The following is a 21,093-nucleotide window of genomic DNA, read 5'->3' as shown; positions in this document are numbered from 1 at the left end:
GTCAGTTCAGATCTGATGCCACGATGCTCACCGCATTCCCATACGACATATTCAATATCCTGGCAAGCCTCACCGAAAACGCATTGCTTTCCGAGAACTTGATTCGCAGTGGTCGAAGTTATTCCGGCAGGTCCTTGAGTCAGGTCGGGCCTGTGCCTTTGTATCCCAAAATTTCAAGTCAACGATAGTATTCAGAATCAGCTAAAATGTTGCCAATTTATCAAAGAATTTTAAGAAAAAAACTTTTCAGCGTTAACCTTTTAAGAAACGATTGAATTGGATGATCATATTGCCTACATTTGGTTTATCCTATAAATGCCCATAATTTAAGTTTCCCGGTGTATGTCAAATGGTCAATAAGTCTCTAAATCTCGAAGACTTATTCAAACAGACTAAAGTCAGAAAAGTTAACAAACTTACTTTATCAATCCTACGTGTTTCGAAGACGAACTACAGACGAAGACTACACGTTCCGCTCTAAACCAACTCGATTTTTCACTTTTAAAACGTTTAATTTCCAGATTTACAAAGCGACGAAAGTAAGATTCTCCACTTTCGCAACCTAACCGCTACTTTCGCCGCTCCGTTGTATGGAAGACAAAGTGACTTAACCACGAATCCAAACAAAACACTACTTGAGTATATTTTACACTGGTACAAAAACGTCGTAAGTAACTGATTGAAACGGCTTATCATATTGTCATACATTTTTTGTGGGAAATGATAGGAACTATACCTAGTGTTTTAACGCGAGCTGATTGCATGCAAAATTTAAGCGATATAAACGGTAAAAAAAAGTTAAAACGTGGATTCATTTTAAAACAGTTTTAGATGAAAGGTTGGGATTCTTCTTAATTAACTTTCTCAAAACCGTATGAAAATTACTTACGTCGATTTGAAAAAGTAATCGAGAAATATATAAATTAGGTATATGGATACACATTTTTGAGAACGATGTTTTATGTATTGTATTGCATTAAGTCCGGGTGATCACATCCAGTACTTTCAATAAGCGGTCCAAAAATTTGCATAGATTTTAATGATTTATGTCACATAAATGAAGACAATTTAACGTGTCCCGAAAAAATATCCCTTTTCAATCGACCTGATCCAGTAACCTAGTGGAATAACTCCGACCACAGAAACATTTCTAAGTGGCTTTTCCAGTTTTAGAAACCATATTTGGATACAAGTATATTAAACATATGCATTGTTGACCGCACAAAGGAAGCAACCTACATATGACCTTGGGAGTAGCTTTCCATCTTTAATGTACACTTTCGAGAACTCTATATTTCATAAACAGTGACGGCGCTGACCACGACCTTTTGGTTATCAGCAAGAGGAAGGATTATAAATCTGAGGTAGGAAATTGGTTGAAGAGGAGGGTTTAAAAATTAAGGTACCCCGGGGCAAGTGGGACCTAAAAAACGGCAGTTCAAACAAATGGTTCAATATAATTTTCAATATTTTTGAAATCCAACAACACGGTCATTTTTTGGCAACATATTTGCTGGTGTGTGCATGAATTTGATCGAATAGTTTCGAAATTATGAAAGCCTTAGAAGAAAAAAAGCCATTAGATGCAGTTACCTCGCTAAACGGGGCAAGTGGGCCCATCCAGTTACATCAGTAAGTCAAACATTACAATAATAAGATTAATAAATCATACATTTTATATTTTGGGTACATATTTAATGTACATAAAGGATCAACCAGAAAATACGCAACGCTTTAGGAAAAAACGTACATTTATTGGTATGTCACATCGCACTAAATCCAATAATTTATGAAATGTAAATATTATAGTAATGCAATGCAGAAAACCACCTAATGGAAGAAATTGTTTTTTGAAACTACTAAGTTAAGTAGAAATATCAAAGTTCAATAAAAATGGAAAATAATCGTTCTCATGATGCATATCAAATTTCATCTTTGTTCAATTTTGAATTCGTATGTCAAAAATATAAAAACAAAAATACGTACAGAAAAATATACATTCTCTTTCTTTCTTATACAATTACGTTATTTTGGATTTATCTTTTTTGGTAAAAATCATTTGTTTGAATGTTTTAGTACTACTCTCTAGAGACATGTTTGAAGCATGTAAGTTAGACCATAGAAATTTTCATATGAAATGAAAACAAAATACCTGTTTATCTTAAGCAGCTTGTAATAATACTTACAATTGTAGCTCATCTATGATAATTCGATTTATAACGCAATTATTTTTTGCAAGACGTGAAACATGTCACAATGTAACATGCAACAATGTTTGTACTAAACACATTGCGTATCAATTTTGTAGAATAATACCCCATTGAAAAACTTATCCTAAATAAGCTATGACGAAAGGTTCCATTTACCCCGGATTCACACTTGCCCCGGCATACCTTTTATAATCAGGATTCATCTTGATAAGAGAAGCGATCCATGCTACCTCAATTCAAAAAGTCGCCTATAAATGGAGGTGACCCATTTCGCATAAATACGTTCTGCATAAGGCTGTTTCATATACGTCCCGTTTGGCATAATGGACGTTTTGCATAAAGCAGTTTCATACAAAAACAGGTAGCATTTTGAAAAAGGCATATAATTCTGATTATGCCAAATGTTCATTGTGTCCAACGTCCGTATGCGAAACGTCCTAATGCGAAACGTCTGTATGCGAAATGTCCCACCCCCTATAAATCGCTAAAAACAACGTAGACCTACAATAAAACGACACTTTCAAACGAATCTTTCTAAGATTTTTCAATAATGACAAAAATGAGGTCAAAGGAAAGGTATGTATTTTCAAATGCTATTTATGTTATTTAAGCATAAACAAGAGTTTTTGTCATACCTTTAGTGATAAACCGTTCATAATTTGTTGAATAAATACATAGAAGTGACTTTCCTATCGTGGTCACGATTAAAATGTGTTTTATAATATAATATACATACATATAAAATAAAAGCATGAAATGAGCTTACCAAATTGATCAACCGTCCATGTTTAAGCAGTCATCAGCTACTTCATCAACATGCTTGATACATACCAGAAAAATCACTCCGGCGACACGTAAACCCCGAACTCATTACTTTAGGCCTTTAAAAGGAACTCCATGACTAAAAATATTAAAATACGAAGAAATTACATTACTCTTTAAATTTATTCTACAAATCCCATTCACTATGCATTTCTTCTGTTTCCTCTTCCAGCAACCATCCCAAAGTGCGGCGGCTGTCATGAGCTGATACTGGACCGTTTTATCCTGAAGGTGTCTGACCGAACGTGGCACGCCAAGTGTCTTCAATGCAGCGATTGTCACATACAGCTCAATGAGAAATGTTTTGCTCGAAACGGTCAATTATTTTGCAAGGACGACTTTTTCAAGTAAGTATTAAACATCACGGCTCCAGTTGGGAACCCCTCTTGGTATGGGGTACGTGGAATTGGAAGCTCGCTAGGCAAGGAAACTGTTTATATGTTAATGTTTAACTCTCTTCTGTATGTTGCGGGTCCTACAGGCGGTACGGTACGAAATGTGCGGCTTGCGATCTAGGAATTCCACCCACTCAAGTGGTGCGAAGGGCCCAAGACAATGTCTACCATCTGCAGTGCTTTATGTGTTCGATGTGCTCGCGGCAGCTCAACACTGGCGACGAGTTCTACCTGATAGAGGATGGGAAACTTATTTGCAAGCCCGATTACGAGGCAGCAAAAGCCAAAGGTGGGTTTAAGAACATACGAAACACTTTGATCAAGCAAAAAGTTGCTATCATTTATCAGCATCTCGAGGGCCCCATTGACCATCCGGTTCGGTCAAACATATGTGAACGAAATCAGTCAAGAAAAATCATCTTACTCAATATTTTACTCCCTACTCACACAGGTTTATATCTCTCCGATGGATCATTGGATGGTGAATCATCAAACAAACGTCCTCGCACAACAATTACCGCCAAACAGCTGGAAACACTGAAGAGTGCTTACAACAGTAGTCCAAAGCCAGCACGACACGTCCGCGAACAGTTATCCCAGGACACCGGACTGGATATGCGAGTAGTACAAGTGTGGTTCCAGAATAGGTAAGACCTCTTAACGTGTTGAGAATGCACTGTATATGATAGAAATAAATGATAGGAGTGGCTTTGTATTGCAAAAATGAGGACTGTATCGAAAAGATTTTAGGAACATATTTAACTGTTAATGTTAAGATACAAAGCCATTCACAAAAAGGGTGCAGAATGATACATCTTGTTTGTTTGTCCCCTCAGACGAGCCAAAGAAAAACGACTGAAAAAGGACGCCGGTCGCACGAGATGGAGTCAATATTTCCGTTCAATGAAGGGTGGCGGCTCACCGAGCAGGCACGATAAACTCTTAGATAAGGACGAATTGAAAATCGATCTAGATAGTTTTAGTCATCATGGTAAGTTTTGAGTGCTGTTTTGAAATGAGAGACATTTTTCGATGACCAAATTCTATGCTAATGCTTTCAGATCTTAGCAACGATAGCTTTAGTACTTCGAACATGGGTCTAGAAGATGGTGCTTCACCCCACAGCGGGCGGGGTTCTTACATCCACGGTAACGGAAGTCCGCCGCCATATCTATCCAGTCATTCACCTCCGCCCATGGGACCGGGTCACCATTTCGGTTCCTATCCAGACAATATTGTATACACTCCGCTAGGTGAGTAAGTGGCTCCCGTACCGCCGACGAGGAACGCTTCCTACTAATGGATTTCATATTTTTCCCTGTACTCGCAGGTCAACCCGTCAACTCAATGCACCATGGAGGTCCCCGGGGTCCCCACGGGATGCACGGTAGTGCGGTATCCGACATGAGCAACGATTCTAGTCCAGCCCACGGCTATCCCGATTTCCCGCCCAGTCCCGATTCATGGCTCGGTGAATCCTGCCCACCGAATGGATCCGTCGCTTCCGCAGTAGCGCAACAACCTGTGCCGGCTCCGTCGGTGCCTTCGGTGGCGGCATCTGTACCAGCAATACCGCAAACCAACGGCAATCATGTACCGCCGGCTCTGCACTACTGATGTGCTTGAGGTCTCCGAAGGGCAGAGAGAGAGAGAGAACGCGAAAGGCTTCTGTGTTCGGTTAGGTTAAATTGATTTATCGTATCGATTAATCTAGAATTGGGGATGATCGCTTTTTTGTAGGCAGTGAATATAGAAACTTTAATGAGCTAATTTCAAACTTCAAAATCAAATCAACTGATTTGCTTCGAAAAATGAATATTTTTGTTGATGGTTTTCAACAATCATATTTTTGTAAAATTGCGTCATAAGAAACTTTTTGAATAATCTCGGAGTCCAACTAAAAATCAGACTTCTACCAGAGATCTTAACAGAAATCATCGAGGAATTATTCGAATAATCGTCATTGAATACGATAAGGGATAACTCCAGATAGCCGTAGCGGTAAATTCGCAGCTATTCAGCATGACCAAGCTGAGGTTCGTGGGTTCGAATCCCACCGGTCGAGGATCTTTTCGGGTTGAAAATTTTCTCGACTTCCCAGGGCATAGAGTATCTTTGTACCTGCCATACGATATACACATGCAAAAATGGTCATTGGCATAGTAAGCTCTCAGTGAATAACTGTGGAAGTGCTCATAAGAACACTAAGCTGAGAAGCAGGCTCTGTTCCAGTTGGAACGTAACGCCAGAAAGAAGAAGAAGGGATAACTCCACATATTCGCCAGGAACAGCACATTATATTTTTCTTCACATTCTTCAAGGTATTTATCTAAAAACTATTCAAATAATTTATTCCAGAAATTGTTCCTAGAGGTAGCTTGAATTTCTCTATCAAGTCCTCAGCAACAGCTCAAAATATTTGTCTGTCTCTCAAAAGTTTACTAGAAGTTTATCCTTGATCTCATGATGGAAATTCTATGCAATTTTCACAAAAATTTCATAAAAATTTTCTATATACCAGGAATTGAATCCTGAGAAAATTAAGAGAGTCTCTCATTTATCACTCTTTGTAACAGTAACAATCATGCTTTGCAGCACATTATGAGAGCCTGTTTATCGTTTACTGCTACAGCTCTGAATAGATCGGGAGGATAGCAGTGCATGATATATTTATTTATAGCACTGCAAGATATATTTATTATATTATAAATCCCTCTTCCTGGTAAAATAAAACATCTACCCCCATTGGTAGACAAGCGAGAAAAAATAGTTTTATCATCGCTTTCTCGTTAGGATTGTGGTTCGCTGCTCTTATTTATCAAACTTGTTACAACTTGCGATACATTACCGATCATGGATGTTTTACTTCACTTGCTTTGATCATGGTTCTAAATCAAATGAGAACGAAATCTGCAATGCCTGCTCAAGACACCATCAAGAATTCATCAATGGAAATTTTGAAAAAAAAAACCTTAATTTTAAATACAATGTTGTATCAGTAATTCAATCAAAGAGTATATCGGGAAGATTGTAGGGATTCCACCAAATATTAGTCTCAGATGCCACATTCAGCAATAAGTCAACAAAAAATGCTCGAGTAATCACATTTTTTACTGAAAATCAATATTCAAATTTTATGTATTTTTAAAGTTGTATTACAACTTTTAAGTCTTTATTCACTTCCAATTGTGGTACATGTTTCCCTGTATGAAAATTTTTTTTAGATATACATATGTATATATATCTATATATATTTTTTTTAGATGTATGAGGATATATCTACTTCTCTCCGTAATGATTTTGAAGGGACTTCATCGAGTTATAGAATATATCGTGTTATAGAATATTGATGTGTGAAGAGTCGACTGTATCTATAGTAATCCTTCAAGATATACTTTTAGAAATTAATCCTGATAACTCTAACGAGATTTTGCTTTCAATTACTCCACAAATTTATTCAAAACTTCATTTTCATAAAATTATTTCTGGAAATCCTTGATGAAATGCAATCAGCGACTAATCAAAAATATTACTCAGAGAAACCTAAAAGAAATTCAAATAAACTCTTTTATAAATTCTTCCACAAATTCAATTTATTTTTTGGAATTAACACAGAGTTTACACCAAACCATGAATTTCACTGAGGGAATCTCCAAGCATTGGCTTATACAGGGATTCCCCAAGAAATTAGTTTAAAGATTTTGCCAGTAATTTGTCTTGAGTAGTTTTGAGATATTATCCTATAAATTCAAGGAAGTTTTCAGAATTCTGCAGATAATTGGATTTAGTACATCAATTTTCCCTGTATATTTTTCCTAGCATACCTTCTCGGATTGTTCTAGAAATTGCTCCATTACTTACAGTGACCGGCGAAAAACAGATCATTTTGCCGTTTTTCATATAAAATGGCCAAGTCTGGAAACTTGGATCTTGACTGCTAGAGCTCGTACTCGTTTAGAATGCACGGAAAGGCTATATACTGTGATCACAAATGCGATGCCACACAATTTTGATGCAAATAACAAGTTTTTTATCAGGACACGAACCCAGAACCTCCGAATTCATAATGTGACACCTTACCACTGTACATCCAAGTGACTCAAGATGAAGATGTGATTATTTGATTGATTTTTGATTATTTTTCATAATGAATGCAAGCTTCATACGCAGTGACACTAGCTTTGTTATTCTTTGAGATCAATCGTCAGCAAATGCCAAGCTTGAGTGGCAATTTTTTGCTAAGTTACTGCGATTTCATTTGATGCTATTCTGGATTGATATACGTTTTTTTTTTTCAGTTTATACACCTTAGGCTGTGAACCGTTACACCGATTTGTTTACCTTTCAGTCAAAATTTGAGGATTCGATAGTTATTTTCCCTCCGGTTAAAAATAATCCTGCTCTGGAGCATGGTTAAACTTGACAGTTCAAAAGTTACTTTCTGCTCCCGTTAATTTGAGAATAACTAACCATCTGTCAACTTTATTCCGAAATACTACTCGGCTGTCAAAACTCAAATGGGTCGAACACGAAGTTTATTTGAATCATTTGAGGGGAAAACAACAGTCGAAATGTCAAATTTCAACTAAAAGTTAAACGAATTGGTGAAACGATTCACAGCCTTAATGCGATCGTACTATTTACGATATGTTTTATTGTCAACATAGATTGTCGTTTATGAATCTCTATCGAGAATTATATACAAGTTGTGCTGACTTTCAATTCAGTCAATCTGGCTGTTGTGCGATTCTGATTTTTGATTCTCATTAATACCGCTGGATTATTTATTCGATTTTATAAAATATTTCTTCTTAGCTGATCGCTGCAACATAAAGCTGCGTCTCAACAATACTTCTAACAAGTTTGTTGAGAAAAATCAGACGAAGATAGAAATAACTAGTAATTAAAGGTAAATTTTAATTTTTTAAAGATATCATTTTTCACAAAGCGCACGAATTTTAAGGTTTTCCCCCGACAGAAAAAAATGTTGGTTAGATAATCAATGTAGGTATAACTCGAATAAATCCTGAAATAAATCATTAATAGATTCCTTCAGAAATCCCGGGTCATGTTCTTCTGAAATATTTTTTAAGAGCAAAAAACCGGAAAAAGAGGGCAAAATTGAATAAAGTCAACAATAATCTTACATCAGTTCCCCTCACGACAAATTCTAACTTTGATAAGGTATTTTCAAAGCAAATCCTGCAGATTCTTCTTTCTGGCGTTACGTCCCCACTGGGACAGAGCCTGTTTCTCAGCTTAGTGTTCTTATGAGCACTTCCACAGTTATTAACTGAGAGCTTACTATGCCAATGACCATTTTTGCATGTGTATATCGTGTGGCAGGTACGAAGATACTCTATGCCCTGGGAAGTCGAGAAAATTTCCAACCCGAAAAGATCCTCGACCGGTGGGATTCGAACCCACGACCCTCAGCTTGGTCTTGCTGAATAGTTGCGCGTTTACCGCTACGGCTATCTGGGCCCCAGATATTCCAGAAATATTATTAAAAATTTCATCAAGAAATTTTAACAGATTCTGAAAGTACTAATACAGAACTCTGTGACGGATTCGATCAAAAATTTCACTAAGAACACCTACAAGCATTTTTTGGGCTGGGATTTATAAAGGCATTTCTAACGAGTTTTTTTTTTTTTTGAATTCTTACAAGAATTACTGCAGAGATTCCCAAGCAGCATAGTTTGTTTCAACTCAAGAATAAAAATATCTCTTGGAACTAATCACAGTAGTCAATTGCTAAAAACATAACTTGCTAAGTTATGCTAAGCAAATCTCGCCGTTTCAATAATGTTAATCGTCAAACGCAAGGTAAAACGCAAGTTCATTGGAACGGCAATTAAACTTTATAAACTTTTGATATTAATATGCAACGAAACTAGAGCTAGGTAAGTGACAGATACATTTATTGATACATCTCTGAAACCATTTTTGGAAAGTATCACTTTGAAAAACGTGTCGCGTGCTAATTTATTTTTCAGGAATTTTCCAAAAAAAATTTGGATATTTTCTTAGAGATTTCTCCTGAAATTATCATATTTTTTAATATTTTCGCAGGTGTATATTTTTGGATTATTCTTGGAAGCATTACACCTAAAAGTTCTAACAGAGGATTCTGCAGGTACTTTTCAAGGGATCTCATAACGATTCTTAAAGGGTTTTTTTCAAAAGTCTCATCTAAGAATGTGTCCCTAAATATTAAAAGGGATTCAAAGAAGTTCATTGATGAATATTATGGTGATATCAAGGATTAATTTTGTTTTATTTTTCTAAATTTTGGAAGCTCTTCCTATTTTTTGGGGTGTTTGTTCAAAAGTTTCATTTTGAGTTATCCATAGTTTTAGTCTTGATTCTAGTGGTCCCGGCAAACTTTGTCTTGTCATCAAGTAGGCTGTTGAAAAACACCATGAAACGTTCCGTACAAAATGACAGTTACGTTTACTCCCATGTTGTCCGATTTTCCCGTTCAATATCCTGCGATTTTTAAACACACAATCACGTCGAAACAATTTAGGAACATAACTATAACATAACTCATTCTGCTAAGGATAGTTCCTGATAAAATTCCTCATGAAATATTTCCTCATGGGTTGAATACAACATTATTTCAGAAGGTACTGTGAGCAATACAAGTTCAAGTAGGAATTCCCGAAGAACTCTTGAGAAAAAATTCGGAAAGTATAATATTATATCCAATAGGGTCAGCGTTTCCTTAGTGGACAGTCCCCTATAGTCGCACTAGTGGCTTTTTACGGCCTTTTTGCTATAATTTTTTTCAAAATATTTTTTGACATGAAGGCCAGGAGCTATTTATCTAAGTACCATTGATACACATTTTGATTTTGTTCAAAAAATGATCGAAATAATTAGTTTTGCCTAAAATTTGAGCTCCCTTGCGCCTATAGTAAACCTATTGTTCCTATAGTAGCACTACTTAGTGAAACTATTTTTTATTATACGAAATAATTAATGAATTAAGAACTTTTTCAACATCAAATGAATGCTTTTGATCCAGACTTTGAAGAAAAAATATAAAAGCTTTGTAAAAATACGGTTTTGATTAGTATTTTGCCAACGCCACGATTCTAGTGCTACTATAGGAACAGAAATTAGAAATAGTGCTACTATAGGCTCATGTATTCCTATAGTGGCATAAGCGATAATGAATACAAACATATGAGTTTCCGTAGTTTTCATATTTTTCCCTCAAAACCAAGATAAAAAGCTTTCAGATGATGTAAAAATAATGACGCTAGCGTTATTTTTCGATTTTATACGAATATTTGTTCTTAGCTATGCGGCTATTGGTACATCAACCCTAATCGAGTAGTTTTTGGGGTTTCTTTGTGAGAGGATCCAAGAAGGAAACTTTAATGTACTTTCAATATTAGAGTTATCAGAGATTTCTCTGAACGAACGTTTCGATATTTTGCAAATCCTTGGATATTTTTTCAAGAATCTCCTAAACAAGGAGGAACTCTCGGCAGAACTTTTGATACTTCAAGTCAAGATCAAATTGATTCCCGAGAAAAAAAAATTGTTTTATGAGTAAATCAATAAGCCGGTATCGTTGAAATACGTTAAAGGTTTTTAATCCATTGCCTATACGAAAGCGAATCCTTTTGAATCGATAAACTGTACGTAAATAAACAAAATCCATCGTGGTTTCCACAATGTTACTAGTTCAAAGAACTATAAAGTTACTATTAACACACGTTTCCTCAACAGAGAGCATGCAAAGGTAGAGTAACTACATTTAATTATGATGTTTTTTAATTATTATTTGTTATTATAAAATTCTGAATCAATACCAAAAACTACCAATATACTGAAATAGTATAACAAAGCGAGAGACAGCTAGTCCAAACGAGTGCAAACTCAACTAGTCTTATTTATAAAATTAGGGATAAATCTTCCATGTATTTTCATTAATTCAACAGAAAGGTGTTTCGAATTAAAACAATCATTTTTTTTCGGTTATCAATTATAATATCTCTTTAATTTATTTACCAAAGTATATATTTTGAGTAACAGACACTAATCAGTTCCTTAAACGCTAATTCAATAATAGAAAGAACATAGTTATAGGGCTGAATGAAACTAATTGTCATCAGAGAAACATAGTTTGTTTAGTCAGAATCGTCGGAATCCGTGTCAACGCTCTAGTCTTGTTTCACACACACAGCAATCAAATTTCACGGTTTGTATTAAGCGTTTAGTATTCACTAAAAGGAAGCCAAAAGTTGGATGGAATCTATAGGTGTAAACTAAACTAAATTTTCCTAAAGTTATCCAGCAGCACGGTTCGAAGGTGTAAATAGGATTTCAAGAAACAACATTTAACGTTTAAGTAGAAACTACACAAAGAAACAGATCCTTATACAGATAGCTAAGTACTGTGTAAAATTCAATGTGTACATATTTATTTAATTTATTGCTAAACGAAATAAGAATGAGACCTTTACAAAAAATACATCTTAAATTTAAAACACAGCTACGTCTGCTACAGTGAGTTTTACCGCCATCCGTATTCATAATGTCACAGTTCCGTAGTTGCGACACCCCAATATTGTTGCATTCGTCCTCCGTCCGGATCAACTGCATCCAATTCGAGGGCGCTTCCTTCGTTGTTCGCTGCGTACCTTTCCTGCATGGCGTTGAAGTCGTACTCCAAGTTATACGGCATCAATCGCTGAAGGGATCCGAAATACGCAGCATTTGGGCCAGCATTGATCGGTTGGGGTCGCGCAGTATTGTACCGTATGGGTTTGAAGAAGTTCTGTGAAGACGTTGGATGGAAGGAACGTGTACTGCCAAAATGCTTCGAAAGGAATGGTGTAGCACGTGTTGGGTGAGCCATGGTATTGTAACCGTTTAAAGAGGAGTTGAAGCAACTATCACTATCGTGAGCCAGTTGTGGGGAACTCGAAGACAAGGATTTCATCTGCGGTCTGGCTAGGTTAGTATTCGATCCAGGTCGTTTGGTAAAAGCTCGAGATATGGTGTTCAGTTCCTTATCGAACAACAGCTGGGTGTTTTGTTCCAGCATGTATTCCCAACATTTGAACTGCTCTTCGGACATTGCGGAATCAGATTCTTCAACTTCTCGTTCCTTTTCTTCCTCAATTCTTGCTCGTACTGCTCGGACTACACCTCCTCGTAGACTCCGTCGCTCGTTAGTGAGATATGCATTGGGTTTTCTTGTGCTCAGTGTTGTGACATCCAAACACCTTGGTTTCATTCCATTGATTTGCGTTTCACTGCCCGACGTCTGATCACTTTGACCACTTGGAGACGAACGATCACTCCTGCCCGAAGGATGTCTTATGAAAGTGCTCGATGCGCCGGAATGGCAGCAATTATTGTTCGATTCACAACAGCATCCACACTTACAAAACCCCGACATTACACTTCCAGGTGTGGGCTTTTTCCTAATAGTTTGCCTTAATTCTCTCATCAGATAATCAATATCTGTTCCAAGATTGTTGAATTTCACAATAATAATACTGATATTCTCTTCTGCCCCATAGCTTTGTGCGATATCCTGAACACGTTTTGCAGCCAACAAAATGTTCTCTTCCTTTCGGATTTCCTCGGCAATTGTTTCCATTGTAATGACCTCCCACAGTTTTTTATTCCCTATCACAAGATACTCATCCGTATCGCTTAGAACAACTTCCGTAACCTCTGGGTCAGGCACCGTAACCGGATAGTTCGCACTTAAACCTATTCTTCTACAAGGATTCCCATTAGTCAACTTAACACATCTGTTATGCTTGACCAATACTGCAACACTCTCGCCCACGCTAGCCACTCTCAGGATGAATTTCCTCCCATTGGCCGCTTGAGGAAGATAGCTCATAATCTCGCTCGGGACCCTACTTCTCGATATGTGACATAACGTTACATTGACCGCCTCATGCTGACCTTGCTGCTTCAACTCCCTGTGGGCTGACAGCAGCGTGTACTTCATGTAGTCATTGGCAGTTTCCTTAACGGTTCGTTCTTCCAGCAATATCTTTGGAATAGTTTTCACAAGCATATTGGGAATCAAATTGTTGACCTCTCCATCGAACATACCAAACAATCCCTCCGAATTGCAAAACCCGGGTAATCGTAACTGCGAAATGTACAACTTCGGCAGACAGCCAGGAGTTTCCGCGAAGCCAACCTTCCAGCATGGTTCATATTCTTCGTTTTCCTGATACGGCCATGGAGCAGTTGGTAGAGAAGGCCTATTTTTGCCGGATACATCCACCAAACTCATTGGCCTTTGTGATCGACACGCTTGTAACTGATGAGGATCAACCTGTAGCTGAGTGTTGCTTGATAGATCCAGAAACTGCAGATGCTTCGACACGAGCGACACCATATTGATCTTATCGAGTTGATTATGAGCCAGATCCAAAACTCGTAGACTGAGATTCTTTGCTAGCGGAGGAATTGTTTGGAGTTGATTTGAATGTACTCGCAACACCCGTAGGTTTCGCAAATTAGTCAGATTGTCTGGGAGATGCCTTAATCGGTTGCCTGAGATGACCAACTCTTCTAGCTCACCCCAACAGGTAATACATGTTTCAGGTAGAGTTGTTAGATGGTTGTAACCTATGTGCAAGACTTTTAGTCGAGTCAAACAAATGAGTGAGTCAAGTACACGATCCGTGAGATTGTTATTAGTAGCGTAGAGTCGCTCGAGATTACAATTTGTACCGAAAATTATTGGCAAGGTCATCAACTTGTTGCTGGAGATGTTGAGTATTGTAAGGCGTTCACACGCTATGAAAAAGTTCTCCGGTAGGTCTTCGATGCGATTACATTGCAGGTACAATTTTTGAAGTGGCAGCTTACGTTTGACCATCGGTGGAAAACTGGTAAGATGGTTATAAGCTAGGTGCAGAGTGAGTATGGTGGCATGTTCGTTGTTCAACAGGTGTTCCGATATAACGTGTAGCTGATTGTTGTTGGCATACAACGTGCGGAGTTGGTGACATCCAACCAGCCAATCTGGAAGCTCGCGGAGACAGTTGAAGCTGATGTCGATGTGCTTGAGGTTTGTTGGAGTTGCTCGCACCATAATTTTGGTGAGGTCTACAAATAGAAGGAAGTAGATTAGGTTAATTTATTAATAAATCCATGCTACGAAAACAGTGCTTTTGAGTGCTATTTTTATACAAAATGATCACTTTTTGATCCTTTCTAGGATTCGTGCTTTAGAGTTTACATTCACCATTGGCGGAACTATTTTTTTTTAGCGAAGGTAAGTCGTCTTGGACATTGTCTTGTGAAAATTGTCTTCTTTGATTACGGTTGCCATTACGATCAAAAGATAGGGTGAATCTCTGAGTTTACAAATTCCTTCCAAAAATGTGGGTTTGAAAAGGACAATAACCGCCAAAGTTCTGCAGATTTTCTACATTTTATTTTTCAATGGAAACTAAGATCTTGAAAACTTATCACTGAATTACACTCGTCATCTGGTAGAGGAATTCACGTATTCTCGTCAGTCATGCCGATGCCGCATTTCTTTTGCAATTTTTTCGGGCAATAGCGAACAAATTACGCGTGAGTCTGTTTACGTTTATGCGCTGAACAATCTTCTATCTATTGACGCCTATTGATCTATTTAACAACTTTTAGGAAACGTTTTTACAATGTTTCGAAGATCTGTTGTCAGTGTGACTGTTGTCGGCAGCCTCATTATCTTCGGCAGTTTTCCTATAAGAACTGAAGGCGAATCTGTTCGGCAGCTCCAAATCAATCGCATTTTGAGGCGTGAATTGATAATATCTCTAGTAAATTGTTTGTTCAGTCTTGGAAGTCGCGTTAGCGGGAAGCTGACAGAACAAAGAATCATCTGAATGTCTTCATTGGTGTATTTTGATAGAAAAATACAGTGTACCATGACCCCACAGTTTTTGATCAAATAGTGTGGAGTCCAACCTATAAAATTCAATAAAACGACATGGAAAACGTAAAATTGTAATTTAAAAGCACAAATTGAATCGTTTCAAATTGGAACTTCGATTAGTAAACTGTTTTGAGTGCAATATTTACATAGGATTGCATAAAAGTTAAAAATTGTATCGGGTTCTGAAAACCATATTATGGATCAATTTTCATATTATGGATCAAATTGTGACATATTACGGATCAGTGCGCAAAACAAAGAGATTTTTAACTCAATGCATCTGTATTCCATGATTTGGCGAAAGTTATCAATATGTCACATATTACTGCAAAAAATAGCAGTGTTAGAGCTGGAAACAAGGGTAAAATGCCTTTTTTGTTGTGATACTGCATTGTAGTAAGTGAGACATGTACTGTTTTCGCTCCACACCAAGTTTTCCACCAATTTTTCTCTGCTAAAACATGAAATTTACAAACCTTGTTGTTTTATTAGTTTTATCCTTAGTGCTATTGTCTGAAAATGTCGAATCCAATGCTTAAAATGGCAGAAATTTACATTATTTGGAAGTGATCCATAACCGTGGTAAACAATCATTTGCTGGTCCATATTATGGATCACTAGTTAGAAGTGCTAATATTCGGTATTTAGAATCAACAATCGAGAAAAATGTGATCCAAATATGAATTCATACTTAATCGAAACGAACGAGCATGTTTTATAGTATAACATTTGAATTTTACCACCTGTGGGGGCTTATGAATGCTGACGGCACTTCTTACAGAAAACGACCATATAATGATAGCTGTGTGGTGTCAACTAAACATTTGTCAAATACACCGTAATTTAGTGGTTGAATGTTGTGCTTAACATTACAAATGGTAGAAGGCAAATAGTATAACATGGGAAAAATAAGTTTTAGATCAACGTTTATGTTTTGAGCGAGTTATCCGATGTTGAACGCCAAAGTGATCCGTCACTGTGGGTGATCCGTAACTGTGTGGGCATGGTATTTGGCGTTTGAAATTTGGTTTCTGATAATAGTCGAATGGTGCCGAAGCCGTAAATAACCCTATGTCGTGAAATATGTTTCACAAAGATTCATTTCTATTTAAGCCGAAAAACGAAGAGGGGGGTAGGGAGGAGCTATTGCCCTCCCGCCTGACCGACGAAAAAAAATTGTCAAGATTACTACAAAAGTTATTATTTGAATTTTTCAAAGATTGCTTTCAGATTTTATATTTCTTCTGTACATTTATTCGAGCATTTCTTCTCGAACCATTCTTGGAATTACATTAGATATTAAATAAAATAAATCCTTTGGCGATTCCTGCAGAAATTTCTCCTGGCGATTCTTTGGAATTCCATCAGAAGTTTCTCTTTGCAGACAACCAGAAGTCGCAAGAGAGTTCACGTAACAACTCATTTATTCATACAAACTGCATCAAAACCGCAAAACACGATGGATAAAATCGTCATACTGATGAGTTTCCTCGCATAAAACGCTTTTTTCTGAGTTCATTTGTACGTTTTCTTTCGTCCCGTACATTCGTACAGAGTAAATCGAATCAATCCGTAGCAGCTGTCAAATCAACATTCGTTATCATACGTTGAGTCGCATAAGATCACAAGTTGGTTCGGTAAAAAATTTACACTCTCGCATTGTATGCTATCATTCATCACATAAAATATGCACGTATATCGCCTTCACTTTTGTACGTAGGAGGCCTTTTCGCGACGTCTTATAAGTGAAATTTTTCACATACAAAGCCTCCAGGTAATTTCGTTATACGTACATTTTGGTTGTCTGGGTTCTCTCGAGGACTTCTCAAAATGTTCCCCGAAAACTTTTATAGAAACTTCCAATATTCCTCCATAAAAATACCCGTTTTGGTCAGCCTAAGAGAGAATGTCAATAAAAATTAAAACCAATTTTTCGTTTTGAAAATCTCGATGGTCAATATGGGCCAGAGATTTAACTTCGGTTCCTAAATTGTTAAATTTTTACGAGGATGACCAAATTAGGAGTACCCTGGCCAAACTAGGTGTATGGGAATTGACACTATAAGGAAAATCAATTGTTTTTCTTATATTTGAATCAATTCGGAGGAGTGACTGAATGTAGCTCTATCATATGAATGTGATCTACTGAACACAAAAAGTTTCATGCTGATTGACTATGTAAAATGGTGTATGATCCACCATGGCTATCTACAACTGATTTATGGCCAAAACCGGTGCTTCTACCCTACATGCAATTTGAATTTATTGAAAACCTACGTATATCGCATTGATTTGTCCAGGAATTAATCCTGTGATTTCCATATGAAAAAGTCTAATGATTTTCCTCAGGGCTCCTCCAAGTATTCAAACAGGAATTCGTCCAAAGATGCGTAAGGAATAGTTCCGGAGATTTATTTCACACATCATTTAGTGCTTACATCAAGCCCTACTAGAAATACCTCTGAGAAATTGGATGTATCATTAGTTAAACTCATTGAATATAATAAGTTAATCCAGAAACAATGAAAATCTTTGGAGTAGTTTACGGAACTTATGAGTTTTTACGGCTTGCAGTAGAGAATGACTGCAAGCCGTAAAAAACTCATAAGTTCATGCTTTGTAGCTTTTAAACAAAAAAAATGATGGAATACATTGAGGTGTTTCTGAAAAAAAAACGTTGACAAATGCAAAGCATTCGGAGAAGAAACGAAAAGAAAACCATACAGAATCCATAGACATTTTCCAAGGCGTTAAATGGGCTCAGACAACAAATTGAATTGAAACACGTTCCGGATTCTACCTTGCCCACTGCTATAACTAATCTTTGAGACATAGATGAATAATTCTTCATATCTTTCGTAGGTTAAATTATAGATGATTTTGTATGCAGGAACTATAGCATCTACGAGAAATAAACAAGATAAGCTAAATAAATCCTTAACAAAATCTCTGAAGAAATTCCAGTATTCATCACAAAAGATTTTCCTCGAGTAATCTGGAAAATCTTCCGCAAAAGCTCCAAAAGATTGTAAATTGTTGGAATTCCTTGAACACTGGAGGAATTGATGGAAACACAGTTATTATTCTTCTCCACAAATTTTCTTAAGAAGAAATATATAGAGGAAGTAAAAGCTTGATAGATCCATTTATGTATATTGGACAAAAAATCATTGTTTAATCTCAGAACCGATTCCAATAAAACTCAAATAGCAGTTCTAGAACAACCAAATGAGTTCTAAATTATGGAGTATTACTACAATATGCAGTAACCTTCAAAAATTTAAAACTTCATGGTAGTTTTAATAAACATTCACAAATTGGTTGGATTATAGATCAAAATTGGCAACACGTACTGTGAAAGGTACAAAGAGATCGTACAATGCCCCAAATTTCAAAATCATGTAATTTGATGTATTGTATAGTAGTAGTATAACTTATTCACCAACATCACGATAAGCTATTGTAAGTCCGATAATCAGAATAACATTTCTTGGTATTACACAAATGAAACTGGTTCAATAAAATTGTTCGATCCTTTGATATCCTTTGGGTACTGAGCAGCTTCACTATAAAAATCATATTGATTCAATATGATATCGCCGATACCTATGAATCCCCTTAATGCACAACTCTAAATAGCTTCAAGGATGAAACAATTACAACATCAAGAGTTGCAAACATTACTTTTGAACAAACACAAATGGTTGAAAAGCTTATTGTTGTTGAGCAAAACAGTTCAAGCCTCAACTGCTACAACACAGTATCACAAAAAATAATAAATCAGAGCAGCAATGTATTTTGAGATCGAATATGCTTGAAAACATGGATAATTCTTATAGTCGAATGGTTAAAGTGTAAACTGTATAAAAAGCGATGTCATGACTTATTTATTGATCCGTTCCTAAATTCCTTCCCTTACTGTTCATATTCCCTCACAGTACCGGGTAGTGGTTTGACCACTTTTAATCTGAACACTTTTTAATCTGTACCCCGCTGATTTGCACAACGTTCAGATTAAAAATGGTTCGAACGTCATTTAGCTCATGGAACGAAATAAAGTGAAATGGAACGCTGTGGAACGGAACGCAGAATCAAAACAAAAGATGACCAGAAACACGTTTCTAGGATAACTAAATGTTTGGATTGCATGGCGTATCGTTCAAATTAACGGGGGTGTACGGTATGTTATTTTTTCCATAAGATGTTAACTCTAGCCAAATCACTGCAATATAAATGAATGGGATTAAAACTTCTTGATTTCGCTCACTGATCCACTCACTGATGTCACAATTTGATCCATAATAGTGTTTTCAGCAACTGATAGTTTTTAATTGTTATGCATCCCGAAATTACGATCAAAAACAATCAAAGATTCGCACTCTTGCATCAAAAATTTTATGTTTCTTTTGATGTTTCATTGAATTTAATAGGTTGGATTTGACTCTTATTGATCCATAACTTTGGGGTGCTGTTACGAATGCGAAAACGGCAACTTAGGCAAAGAAAGCTGTCAGTAATAAGTCTGAAACAGCTCTTAATTTACACACTACGCTGAGAAGCAGGCTCTGTCTCAGTGGAGACGTAACGCAAAAAAAAGAAGAAATTATGATGACAGAGACGTAACGCAAAAACGAAGAAATTATGATGACAGTTTTGCCTAACTAGAAACATAAGAAGAATGTAATGTTTGCACCTAACTAAAGAATTCAAAAATATGTAACCGTTACTTACTGTTGTTACCCGCAATCAACGAGTGCAAATGTCGTCCGTTTAGTGTGAGCTCTTTCAAATTGTTTCTACAGCATTGTATCGTTTCCAGCTTATCCAGTGCTGATAGATCCATGATCTCAATCGAATTCTCGCTAACATCCAACTGCGTGAGGAGCTGGAAATAAAGTAAACGTTTGAATATCTAATTCAAACACAAATCCACAAACGATACATACTCCATAGTTGCCTAAGATGATGCTACCCTTCAGCTGATTTCCTCGCAAATTGACTTTCGTTAGCGGAAGCTCAATCTTTTCCTCTTCCTTATAGAGCGGATCATTATGATGACCATTTCTGAGGGAATCATTTCTTTGCTACAAATATAAGAAATACATAATTATCAGTATCTAACACTATAATACCATAAGAAGCTTACGAATAACCCAACGGGTCGCATGCTGCTGCTGTTAACCATAAAGGCGGGTAGGTGGTCCAGCTGATTATATGCTACATTCAAGGTTTTCAAATTTATCAGCTTCTGTAGACAGTTGGGCAGTTCTTGTAGTTCATTTTTCTCCAGTATCAATTCCTCCAAGCTGCAACGAAAAACAAACGAGCAATTAATATGTTGTTTAATCATGACCCAAACTAAGTTAAAAAAAATTTTATACTACTACATAAAACATACAAGGACAAAGTAAATTACGACTTAGTGTATAATGTCTTTATAGCCGTACGCGATTAACCCAACGAATGCGTGAGGTTTCAGCCCACAAAAAAAAGAAGCCACATGCAACCCATCGATGATCCACAAGCATACATTAGTTCCACCACGTGGTTTCCTTCATATGAATTTTAAAGTGTACTGTTAAATGGAGTACCTTTATTAACATTTTCGGGAGAAAATCTGAATTTATCTTCAATTTGTTTTAAAGATTTTTATTTTGAATTTTTAAAACATGTAGTGGTATCTAAGTTATAGATTGCAACTGAAAGATTGCATAACGATTCATTTTAAATGTACCAATAT

At 36.7% G+C, this 21,093-nt stretch overlaps 2 protein-coding genes across 8 annotated transcripts in view; one reads left to right on the top strand and one right to left on the bottom strand.

Moving 5' to 3' along the window:
- LOC5568759 (LIM/homeobox protein Lhx3) overlaps nt 1-5,432 on the top strand; it is a 171,203-nt gene extending 165,771 nt beyond the window's left edge. Inside the window, exons 3-8 of one of the 5 annotated variants that reach the window (XM_021847276.1) lie at nt 3,205-3,379; nt 3,505-3,716; nt 3,879-4,074; nt 4,264-4,418; nt 4,489-4,680; nt 4,758-5,432. In XM_021847276.1, the coding sequence (XP_021702968.1) occupies nt 3,205-3,379; nt 3,505-3,716; nt 3,879-4,074; nt 4,264-4,418; nt 4,489-4,680; nt 4,758-5,044 (1,217 nt within the window). In that variant the 3' untranslated portion in view covers nt 5,045-5,432. Of the gene's footprint in view, nt 1-3,204; nt 3,380-3,504; nt 3,717-3,878; nt 4,075-4,263; nt 4,419-4,488; nt 4,685-4,757 lie in introns of all 5 variants that reach the window. The other 4 variants (XM_021847277.1, XM_021847278.1, XM_001652498.2 and 1 more) reach the window with 4 other exon arrangements.
- A 6,358-nt stretch (nt 5,433-11,790) lies between these two features.
- LOC5568773 (protein phosphatase PHLPP-like protein) overlaps nt 11,791-21,093 on the bottom strand; it is a 70,340-nt gene continuing 61,037 nt past the window's right edge. For all 3 annotated transcript variants that reach the window (XM_021847273.1, XM_021847274.1, XM_021847275.1), the window contains exons 6-9: nt 20,500-20,659; nt 20,300-20,437; nt 20,085-20,238; nt 11,791-14,533 (exon numbers count right to left, since the gene is read on the bottom strand). In XM_021847273.1, coding sequence (XP_021702965.1) covers nt 11,985-14,533; nt 20,085-20,238; nt 20,300-20,437; nt 20,500-20,659 — 3,001 coding nt within the window. In that variant the 3' untranslated portion in view covers nt 11,791-11,984. The remainder of the gene's footprint in view (nt 14,534-20,084; nt 20,239-20,299; nt 20,438-20,499; nt 20,660-21,093) is intronic.

Source organism: Aedes aegypti, chromosome 2, assembly GCF_002204515.2.
Source record: "Aedes aegypti strain LVP_AGWG chromosome 2, AaegL5.0 Primary Assembly, whole genome shotgun sequence".
Classification (NCBI taxonomy): Eukaryota; Metazoa; Arthropoda; class Insecta; order Diptera; family Culicidae; genus Aedes; species Aedes aegypti.
The sequence above is the reverse complement of the archived record's forward strand: the minus strand, read 5'-3'. Positions and strand labels throughout refer to the sequence as shown.